Source organism: Maylandia zebra, linkage group LG15 (genome assembly GCF_041146795.1).
Source record: "Maylandia zebra isolate NMK-2024a linkage group LG15, Mzebra_GT3a, whole genome shotgun sequence".
In the NCBI taxonomy this organism is placed as follows: Eukaryota; Metazoa; Chordata; class Actinopteri; order Cichliformes; family Cichlidae; genus Maylandia; species Maylandia zebra.
Genome location: NC_135181.1, coordinates 7,763,980 through 7,776,086, shown reverse-complemented (window position 1 = coordinate 7,776,086; position 12,107 = coordinate 7,763,980). Strand labels below are relative to the sequence as shown.

The following is a 12,107-nucleotide window of genomic DNA, read 5'->3' as shown; positions in this document are numbered from 1 at the left end:
GTGACACAAACACACAGAGAGGTTGGGAGCAAAAACGTAGAGGAAGAAATTGCCACTTAAGCCCTTAGTCCACTACATACTCCATATTACACATTCAGTAATATTCCTTTTTTTGTAACAAAATACAGTTATTGTCATGACTTACTCCTCAGTGATACATAGGAATGAAACACAGACAGTGAGAGGAATTAAAAAGTCAGACAAAGAGAGGAGTACATAAAAAGTGGTAATTGAAATTTAAGTGGTGAGAGCAGGTGAAGTGTAATGTGAAGAGTAAGTAATGAAAGGCCTTCTAATGGGTCAAAGGTGTTGTGCAAGTCATAAAATCAAAGTGTGACCCAGCCTAATGGAAAAAGGAAGTTTCAATCCAGCATTTGTGTGTCTCACCTGACTAGATAGCTTTTGAGGTTGCCACCATATGTGATCACGAGGAGCTCGGCTGACCACTGAGCACTAGCTGTATACTCCAGGAAGATCAGGCCTGCCACTGCACAACTGAAATCCCCGGGGAAGCTCGCCACCTGGATTTAAAAAGCAAGAAAACAAAGAAGAATCACTGACATGGTATCAAAAGACATCAAAATATGTAAAATTTGCTTAATCGTTAGTATTGATTTTTGTGCCCTCACAAATTTTTTTTTTTTTACTTGTTTATTTTTATTTTTTTAAAAACAACTAAAGTTACATCACACAAGCTGCATTTGCCAAAGGAAAAAAAAACAGGCAAAAGATTAAAAAAAGAAAGTAATGAAACAGGGAATGAAAAACAACAGAAGCAGAAGACAGACAAAAGCTGAGTGTCGTGGGGGAAAAAGGGAAGAAACTGTCATTTTTTCATACACGCGTACACTTTCTGTCAAATTGACTTTTTATCATCCCTTCCAGAAATAGCATTAAGTCGCCACTGTGTGAACTTAACAGTGACAAACAAGGGGAACAGTACAAAGTACAGAAGAGGGGGATTGGGGGGGGGGGGGGGGGGGGGGGGTTCTGATGCAAGTGTGCAAGCACAAAGCAGAGATGCACTAAAGGAATGAGGATCACAGGCTTTGAAAGATGAGTGCGTGGCTAGGGAGAAGACGGGCGTCTGCGCTCGCCATCTCTGACAGGGCGGATAGAAAAATTGAAAGGAATGATGGACAGAAACAGAAGAATGATAATATGCAGCACACAGAGGGCATTAAACTGAGGGAGGAATAGCACATGGACTTGAAAGTGCAGGGAGAGGTACTAAGAGAGACACATGCAAGGATGACAGAGGAGAGAAATACAGGAGGTTCTGGGGGAGACAGAGAGAAGCTAGCATGAAAAATTAAAGAGGGAAGGTGATGAAGATGGGGGGCGGAGAAATGGGACACAATGGAGAAGAAGAAACAGAGAGTGAATTAGAAAGCAGAAGTGACGGGCAAAGAGAGCACAGAGTGTGTCTGACAAGGAGACATTTTCTTCAAAAGTGACAGACAGCTCAAAGTGCCCAGCAAAATGTGTGCTGCACTGAAACGGCACAGCTCAGCCCATCTCTGGAGGTAAGATTACGGGCCTGAATCCTCCTGCAGCCAGAAGTAGCACCGAATCTCCCGTAGCGTTCTATCAATTTGGCAGAATAAGAAACTATTTTCCAGAACTCAAAACTGATGCTTTCCTCCATATATCATACCACAAATGCATTCAGTTAAGATATAACATACTGTAGCCGAAGCAATCATCTGAGAAAATAGAAGAAACTATGGAGATGGGAATCATGGAATAACTCTGACTATGATACTTGCACGGTTGTGCTGATGGATCCTGAGCTAAGAGGGGGATCAAACTAAGAACAGGAAGGTGCTGGTTTTCACTTTGACTCACACACACAGCTTGAAACATTGACTTTTTTTTTTTTCTTTTCTTAGAAGAACTGTTACCGGCGGAATGACGAAGAGTTCGCTGCCCATGAGGTCGAAAAGGCGCACGGTGCCGGTGCTGTCAGTGTAGGCCAGCAGAGTGCAGTCATAGCTCCACGCCACCCTTCGCCACTGGGGATTTGGGTCCTTCGGCACTGTAGCAGGTGATGAAACAGAACGTAAAACAGAAAGGAAGAACGACAAGACGTTCAAGGAACCAAAGATTACAAATTAAGTCAGATGAAAAACTCTGCGAATAATCCCTTGTGATCCGACGTGTGCTGATGATGAATATGGATGAGAGGAGTCAGATAAGGCTAATGCGACACATCAACACAATGTGTGCAAGGTCCGATCCAGATCATCTTGGAAGGTTACTCAAACGTAAAACCTCAGTAATTGTCTATCAAAGACTTTCTCACACACACACACACACACACACACACACACACACACACACACACACACGTATTGGGAGATGAGGATAAAGGTAGAGCCAGAGAGAAAGGTGGGGAGGAGAACGGAGACCATAAATTGAACTTTTATTGAAGTATAGACTACGCTTTAGCAATCTGCTGGCTCAGCTGTGCTGTGAGTGTAACCATATCGCTGTGATGAAGCACATCCGTGCCTGCTGGCATTTTCTCAAGGCTTCGCTGTCATCCTTCCCTCTGATAGAAGAGCCTGGGCAGTCTGACAGGCCTCTGATCCTGAGCCGGTTTTGAATACCTGATCGCCACATTAAACAGTATGGAGCGGTTGGGGGGTAAATGGGCGAAGACTTGTGCAAACATGAGCACAAACTCAGCAGAATAATCATTCAGGCATTAAACTAGATGCAAGTTTTAGCGCAGTCTCAGATTTTTGCAGTTGGAGAACAGTGTGAAACATAATATGATACCACGGGTGCTGTGTCTAAGCAATAAATTTCTAAAAAGGAAGTTATGTTTTTGTTGATATCACATAACAGCGCTATTGGCGTTTTCCTGTACTGAATTTCTTGGCTGCAGAGTGCTGCTGCAACCCCTGGTGGGCAATACTGCAAACTAATGGAGGCGTTGGATATTGTATGACTAGAATTTTAAATGAAGAACAAAGGGAAGAAGTGGGAGGCGAGACAGACAAAGAGAGAGAGAGAAAATGAGAGAAAGGGGGGCGCTGAGCGAAAAAGAGAGGGGGGAAACAATGAATCCGACACACTGAGAGACACAATAGCTCCCCAGATTTGAAGGCCTAAGTATCAGAGCGTACCTTAGGAAGGAAGTGCGCGATTTAACACACCTTTGAGACACTCAGCTTAGGAGCAGACAAGAACATGTAGCCGTTATGAAAACCATAAGTACCAAGTGCCTCCGCTACTCTTTTCTAGTTTTCTTTTAGGCTCTATATTTCAATCTTTTTTCTTTCTTTCTTTTTTTTTATTTTTTTTATTTCCCTCTCACACTGCCTCTCTTGCCATCTTGTCTCCCATTATGAATTGTATACAGTATGTTGGTTCTGCAGTTGAGAGGGCTCCATTTCCACATAGATGGCTTTTTTGGGGAGCTGGAAAATTGGATGCTACTGTCTATTTTTCTAGTGATGGCAGATGCTGAAGTTGAGGAGAATTGCACCCAATGACCCAACAGAAGCCTTCCATCTAAGGCCTTGCAGATGCATTTATCAGAACTCAACTCTTATGAATTACGCATGCAGGTGAGAGACAACTCCGCTGTAACAGAAGCAGGCAATGAGGACGAGTTGAAGAGGGGGTTGGGGACTGGACTGGCAGAGTGATACACAGGTGTAGACGCATTGAAACGAACACACAAAAACGACTGCACAAGAAAAAGAAAAGGCGGTAAAGCACACACCACACACACACACACTTATCCATTAAACGCAAATGCCATTAAAGGCAGGATCACAGTGAAATCCATTAGGACAAATCTCCGTGAAATGAAATGAAGTAAAAGAAAAATGGAGGGAAAAAAGCAATGAAATGAATTGAAAAAAAGAGTAGGGAGGCTAAGGTTTACACAGGCCCAGGGGCTACTGTTATCCACACTTTGAACCATTAACGGCCCACAATGACAACTAGCCGGAACAGAACAAATATAGACACAATGCAGACTGAGAAGGTGCGGCAGAGATGACAAAAACAAAAATAAAACATGAAAAACTAATGGAAAAAAAATATGGGCACAAAACTGGAATTCAAAACATGTTGTGATTTGTTTGCCATTTTAAACACAGCTATAGGTCGAAATAAATAAATAAATCACTGGCCATTTTGTTAGGTATACCTGTTGAACTGCTTGTTAATGTAAATATCTCATAAACCATAAATCACATGGTAGCAACTAGGGCTGTGCGATATGACCAAAATCTCATATCCCGATATAAGAATTCTATCGTCTCGATAACGATATAAATCACAAAAATGTAACATTTTCTGTAAATTCTGTAAATTCGACTGCGCGTCGTGTACCTGGAGTCGAGTGTTTTAACTGATGCATGAAACGACACATTTTTAGACATAAGTTGTAACGGCCACCGTTTTCTTTGTGAGTATTTATTACACAGCGTGTTGCGGGGAAAAGCTTGTTTTAAGTTTGAGTCTAAGGTTTATTTTTTAGCACCTGTCGGCTCTTTTTTTACTTCTCATCCGTAAATAATCTGCTCTTTCACGTGATTCAGTTTATTTTGAAAAGTCTCAACAGGAACTTGAGCTTTATTGTGAAAGGTTTATGTGGAACATAAACAAGCGGACACGCGATGCTGTTACCGTCGTTGTTGCTAACCAAAACGCATAAAAACAGGCGCTTGTCCGTCAGTAGTGTGGTTATATTAAATATAAGAGAAAGAGAGAACTTTAAGAAATGAATATAGCCACTACGGTGACCATCAAAACGATGAAAAAAATATTGCCGTAAACAGTTTATTTTGCGACACCACGAAACAAACGATAGCATAAAATGAAACGATAGACGTTTTTATATCGTCATCCGATATATATCGTTACATCGAACAGCCCTAGTTGCAAATTAATGCATTGAGGAACGTTAACATGGTAAAGAGACCTGCTGAAGTTTAAACCAAACATCAGAATGGGGAGGAAAGGCGATTTAAGTGACTCTGAATGTGGCTTAGTTGTTGGTGCCAGATTGGCTGGTCTTAGTATTTCACAAATTGCTTATCTACTTGAATTTTCCTGCATACATCCACATTGGAATGGTAGGGTCAGAAATTGACGTAAACAACGTGAAAGCATGGATCTATCTCACTTTATGTCAACTGTTCAGGCTGGTGGTGGTGATTCTTGGCACACTTTGGTCCCCGTCATTTAAATGCTGCAGCATATCCAAGCATTATTCCTGACCATCCCTTTATGACCACACTCTACTACTTCTGATGTCTGTTGTCACAAAGCTCAAATGCCCTCCACAGTCACCAGAGCTCATCCCAATAGAGCTCCTTTGGGATGAACACAACAGGTATGTGCAGCCCACCAATCTGCAGCAACTGTGTGATTGCTATCATGTCAATATGGACCAAAGTCTCTGAGGAATGTTTTCATGCACCTTGTTGTTCTGAAGGAAAAAGGGGGTCCAACCAATTACCAGCAAGCTGTACCTAACAAAGTGAAAGAAGAGTGTATACACTCATGACCAATGCCTTCTTGTTTGTAATGCCTAGAAATATCAGAAACATAAAGGACGGCAAAGGGAATCTGGCAGCGACACTTCTCATATTTGAATTGACGCCAGTATTGTCAATTTATTGTTCAGACACTTTTAGAAGCCATAGTAACCATCCCATTATATTGCCTGTTATTCTAACAGACCTGCCTGGATTTACCCCCTCCTGACAGCTTCTGTCAGAAAGAGAACCTGGTTTAAGACGAGGGTGTTTGATTGGCTTGAGCTCAATTCTACTGCAGTTGCAACAGGTTGCAAAGGTTTGTGATCAGCATGAGCAGTGGGAACAGCAGTGGGTTCCCAGGGGAAACATGCCAGCATTGCAGCAAATGTAGACTAAATCCATCTTTTATGTATGAAATTGAACTGCAAGCAGATGGGCTACAGCAGCCACTCCTTTCAGCTACAGACAGAAAACTGAGGCTGAATGCAACAAAGAGCTGAGGCAGTTCTGAAGGCAAAAAGCGGGTACTAGCAAGGTGGACCTGTTGAAGTGTTCGCTGAGTGGACCTACAGGTCTTATATATGTAAGCATTTTATAAACCAAGTTCGATTTCACAGTCTTAAAGTGCACTCTCTTCACAGGGAGACTATATAGTGCCCTGTCCAAAATAGGAGAAGTAGATCATGAGTCTGGGCCAGGGATGGCTGAACTTTCAGAGTAAAATGCTTAGATATAGCGCCTTAAAATGTAGTATTATTCAGTAGCTTATCAGATCAAAATTATTACACTTATGTAGGAAACGGTGTTGAGTAAGGTAATTTATGAACCAAGTGGTCCATTAGTGCTGGGGGGTGGATTATATCTGGATTTGTTACATAACCACTGTAGGCTTAAATAAACAAAAACAACAAAAAATAAACAAACCATAAATATAAAACATCTAAATCTGTCCAACTGCATTAGAAGACACTTCAGCATTATATGTTTTAAACGTCTGAGCTCACAGAAAGTTGGGGCTTACCTATGTTCAGATACGGCAATAAAACTAACACAGCACACAATTTCATCGTCTAATTAAGAATAACTGTTTTTATCTGTCACAACAAGGCTGCGTTTAATGAGCGATCATGTAGACACCGAGGTGATTATCCCGGATGCTGTTCACGTGTCTTTCACACAGTCTCACACACACTCCAAGCTCAGAGCAGACGTTAAGAAGCACAACAAATATTGTGCATAACATAATGTTCAATTTACATACAGTGAATTTAGAACTACAGCTTAAGAGTCAACCTCAATCACAGAGTGGACTTTTGATAGCTGCAGATGGAAAGATGCCACACGAAGCAGCTCCGATTCCTTTGTTTCCCAGCTTTCATTCACAGCAGATTCATAACAGCGGTTTACTCTGCAGTGATCCACAGACGCCAGTGAATCGACACCGTTCAACGTCATCACAGTACTCTAATTTATGCATCTAGAAAATCTGACAATATGCCCTGAAGGATTGTGTGGGATCATTTGTAGAAACAAGTCTCCAAATTAAGGACTGCTGATCCAAATACATAATTTCTTCTAATTATTCAGGGGATGTAAATCAGCTTTAATACCTACAGCGTTTACAGTTATTGCTTTTAACATCAATTTGATTTTATGAGGTTTTGTATACACATGCTACAGTTCTAAATAAATAAAAACACTGTAAATACACAATGCTTATTATTTAGCTACACTGGTTGTATTCTACTAGTGTAATGCCTGCTGTCAGAGGCATACTGACATCAGAGGTGGATGCCACAGTAGCTATTTGGTGGATTCCTAATCCTAAAACAGTATAGCTAGGATATTTAATATGTCCAGTAACTTAATGTGAAACCAACAGTATGTTCAGGGTCATTGGGAGGCTGGAGCGTATCCCAGCTATCATGGGGTGGCAGACTGGACAGGTTGTCAGTCAGCTGCAAGGCTTGTGATGTGTATACCATTTCTAATACACAATCGGAATCCTGAGTATTTGTGCAATAACAATTCTTGCAATTTTGCCTTTCTACAAGACTAGAGTGTATTTTAACACAAACAAAGTGCAGACTTTCAGCTTTAACTGAAGGAGGATTACTAAAGTATTGCATTAACTGAATTACAGCCAGCAGTTTGATGTCCAGGTGAGGCCTGTTCCCTTGTTATGCTATGAAATATTAAGCAAATAAAAAGTCTGGAGTTGATTCAAGATTTTTTATGCTTTGCTCGGATTCAGGCAAATGCGTTCACTTATTAAACTTGTATTTCATAGCTGTTCAACTCTCAACATGAGGTCCAATGGGATGTTGATGCAAATTAAGGATGCCATTATTAAGCTGAAAACACAAAATAAACCTACATTATTAAAAACTAGCACCAAAAGGGCTCATAAACCACAAAAGAACCAAAGCAGATGTTCACCAATTCTTTCCTTCTGGCATTTATTATGACCAAGAGATAAAAAAAAATTAAGAAAAGAAGAGATAGGAGAGTGTTGATGGTGCATAGTTTATCCACCAGAGACCTTAAAAATGTTTTCTATTTCTGAGTTAGTCACCTGCGCTCAGACTAACAGAACAATAAATACAAAATTAAACAACAATAAAGCAACGAAAGGTTGGATTTTTGGGTTCTAGACTTTAAGGCATTAACACAGTAAAATTGCAATCTTTTCTATTCATATACGTGTAACTAGAGTAGTTCATTACATGGTATATGAAAACACACACACAAACCAGATATCTCTTAAATAAACTCAAAGCATCTGACATACCACATAAAGGAGTACAAGGGCACACACACTGTACTCTACAACATTAACCCCCACATTTATAAAACAAATGGAGTGCTTAGTGAAGTAAGTTATGGCGATTTAATCGTCATTTACCAGGAACAAGAATGTGACTGATAATACACAGGGACAAGGTCTTACCCTGGCACTTCCCAATGAGTGAGCCAAAGTCATCTCTCACAGACCTGAGGAGGAAACGTGCACACACAGAAAAAAAAAAAGTAAGGAGAGGTGGTATTGCACAGTGAGACATTGATACACTTCTTATACGAACTGGTATAAGTTGGGTTATAACAGCCACTGACGGCCTGCCAACTAAAGTAGCTCAATAGATCAAGCAGACAAGTGGGGGTAGGCAGTGTTTCGACAGACTCTTAAAGGAGCTCAGGGGATAAGGCCTTGAGCTGACTTAACACCCACTCACACAACTCAATTCATGCCATGAAGCGCAGCTATAAAACGTTGTGATTAAACAACAACAGTGTGAAAAAAGGACAAAAGAGTAGCCCACACTATCAAGCAGAGGCAAAAGCGAAGAGACCTGACCTGATCATAAAAGGTCAACTACATTTAAATTTGAGCATACTGAGAAACAGAAACATTCAGCTTTTTCATATTGCTCCATGTATGAAACCGCCTTCCAGTTACACAAAGGGTCACGTGGAGCAAACGCTTTACAATGAGTGTACGATTAGTCTCCAGAGAGTAAGGCATCCTAATATATCTAGTTCACGGCTATAGATTTTCATTTTGAAATTTTGCTCATTTTAAAGCACTACATTATGTCAGTGAAGCACACTGCTGACTGAGTGCATTTTTTCTGCGCACAGGGAAATTGGATTTATGTCAGGAAATAATTACAAGCACTGAAAAAGAACACACAGATATTCATGCGTGTGTATGTTTTGATCGCTTTCCTTATACACCCACAAATGAAAAGGGAAGCATTGGTGTTTCCATTGTTAGCTTGAATTTTTTCAGATGGGTGCTACGAAAGTACACTAAACTGATTCAAATATTTTCCTGTGATGGATTACACTCTGTACTGATGCTCGAAACACAGTTTTCATCTTTTAAATGCAAGCTGACATTGGACTTCTTTGTTAAAGCGAGATGTGATAAATCACCCCCTTAATTAAGACTATCACTCACACACACACAAACACACAGCCTCAAAGAGAGAGACAGAGTTCAGTAATTACCTAATTTCCACACACTGATCTTGAACCACTGCCAACAGTTTGCCATTGCTGTGGAGTAAAACAAGAGAATGGGTCAGGAATCACTGAAAAAAAAAAATCAAAGAGAACAGAAGAAAAGCAGAAGAGCAAAGAAAGAAAGACATAAATAGATGGTATTGTCTATAATATAAATCAAAATTAGATGAAGACCCTCAAGAGTGAAAAGATTATGTGTGGGATATTGTGTGTGTGTGTGTGTGTGTGGGGGGGGGGGGGGGGGGGGGTGAATGATAAAGATGGGAATAAATGTCCAGGTTGGACTGCTGAAAGAGAGAAGGAACAGTAATAATCGGGAGCATTAAGCGTAGCAAAAAGAGTTTCAGAGGAAATGAAATGAGAGAGAAAAGATATAGGGGCAGACGGAAATCAGCCACATCAAACTAATGGACATCTGCAGCATCTTTGACCACGCTTCTCACTGTCTCGGATGGTGGAATCGATAGTCAATTAAAAACTGCCTTTCTACTTGGTTTGTCTGTTGTAATGAGTGCAATTAAATGATTGGCTGAGGGGATAGGCAAGGGGAGAGAGAGAAAGACTTAGTGTGTGTCAGCAACAAAGTAGCTCACATTCAGGTATTGATTACAGAGACGGAGCATGTCTGTAAGTGAGCGTGTGTGTTTTTGTTGCACCTTGCAAGCACCAGCTGCCAGTTGATCTGCTTGTTTGCCAGGCGGACAAGACCGAGAGGCAGGGACGAGCTTGAGGGGCTGGGAAACACAAGGTCAAATAAACGAGAAGAAAAAACAAATTATAACAGGTTAACCATTAATCAGTAGGTACATTAACAGAGTACTTTACCTAAAAGGTCTAGTGCATACAAATTATATTACAAGTGATTTTATATAGGTTTTATATAATTTGTTGGATGTAACTACATTATGTTATTTTATTAAAATCAAGTCAACTCAAATCAAAGTCACTCATTTTAAAAATGAGTGACTTTGATTTGCTGATTTTGATTTCCTTTCCAAGAACTATAACTGTCAGGATATTCATCAATCAATTTTCTTCTCTACCAAAACAAAGGCAGGTGCAACAGATTTACTGTATATAATAAAACAAATGTCAGTTACGTGCATCCATTATGTTAATAACGTCAGACAATAACACCATATCAATGTCTTTCTCTTTTTCACTCAACTCCACAACTTTCCTGCTTTGATATGTTGCTCATACTGAGGCTGCTGGATTATGGTTGGCTTGGAGCTCTGGACAGCTTTAGCTTTACCTACTTTGCCTTTGTTAAAGTCTTTAAAATGTTCATATTCAGCTGGATGAGAGTGATTTAAATTATATATTATGAACATTTTCATAATCGTCCTGGCCACAGTTTACTTTGTCTTCACTCACAGTGAGGAGCTTTCTTGATAATGCTACAGTTTTAAACTGGTCCTTTGTATAGACACAACAACGGTTCATCCCTTTAGTTAGGAGCCTTTTTATGCTTGAATGACTCAAAGGTCAGCGTTAAGTGACTTAACAAATGCAAAAAGATCACTATGAAATCAAACAGGTACAATGACTGGAAAGAAAATTTTGTATTGTGGGTGGGTATTGGGGGGGGGGGGTTCATTCATAATTTATATAGATTTTTTTTTCCTGTCTGTACAGCCTCGTTTTTGAATACAGTAGTTAGCAACATTAGCCACAGCACGTATGTTTTCTACAATATTTAAACACAAATATAAATATGTGTAAACGTGTTTTCGGCTGAACACGTTCCCCCATTCAACAAATGCAAATAGCACAGCATGTGGACAACAGCCTCATTCTATCCAATACAATTGCTAATACGTTCTCATCCACAGAAAGAGAAGGGGAACTGGGACATAAACATGGCTGGAGGAGTTCTTAAATATTTAATAAGGTTATTGATGTTGCCAGCAAACCACCCGCTGAGAGGATAAGCAGGCCTTGGTGCTAGAGAATTACAGAATCTACCGCAGGAAAAATCGTTGCGTGTGTTAGTGTTATATATCGGGAGAGTGTGAGAAGAATATTTTCAGACTGATGTAACATTTACCTACAAAACATGTGGGTCAATATGAAGCTACTTTTGGCTGCTCTCTTTTCACAACAGTGGGTAAATTAGTTGGCCAAGTTGTGGGCCAAATTTGAGTCTTTCCCAGACTGATTCTGGACCCCAGGCCTTATGTTTGACACCCCTGACCTAAGCCAATGACTGACTTGTGTTATGGGTTGCAGTAAGCTGTCATCTTAGTTAGCAATATAATGTACTATAGCACTATAAATATATATTCAAGATACACGTCTAAAAGGAAAAAAAAAAAGAAGCATTTTTATTGCCTTTTACAATTAAACATTTAAGACGGTAGACGGTATAGCATATATGCATGGGCAGCATTTTTTCAGAGGGACATACTGATTAAAACAGTATGCAAAAAGTCCACATTTTGAACATCTCATTTGAAACATGATGTACATTGTAACAAATTCTGATAAATTTGATATTTTTTTTAAAGACATAGCAGACAAGAAAGGGGCCTTATTTCAAATACCAAGAACTTTCTGTTTGAAATGTTTTGA

General features: G+C 40.0%; 1 protein-coding gene across 2 annotated transcripts in view; it reads right to left on the bottom strand.

The window, feature by feature from the left end:
• nbas (NBAS subunit of NRZ tethering complex) overlaps window positions 1–12,107 on the bottom strand; it is a 176,526-nt gene that overhangs the window by 161,949 nt on the left and 2,470 nt on the right. For both annotated transcript variants that reach the window (XR_013093106.1, XM_004541960.6), the window contains exons 4-8: window positions 10,190–10,267; window positions 9,519–9,566; window positions 8,458–8,501; window positions 1,905–2,038; window positions 388–521 (exon numbers count right to left, since the gene is read on the bottom strand). Coding sequence is in view for 1 of the 2 variants with exons in the window: in XM_004541960.6 (XP_004542017.3) it covers window positions 388–521; window positions 1,905–2,038; window positions 8,458–8,501; window positions 9,519–9,566; window positions 10,190–10,267 (438 nt within the window). In the remaining variant the exon portion in view is untranslated. The remainder of the gene's footprint in view (window positions 1–387; window positions 522–1,904; window positions 2,039–8,457; window positions 8,502–9,518; window positions 9,567–10,189; window positions 10,268–12,107) is intronic.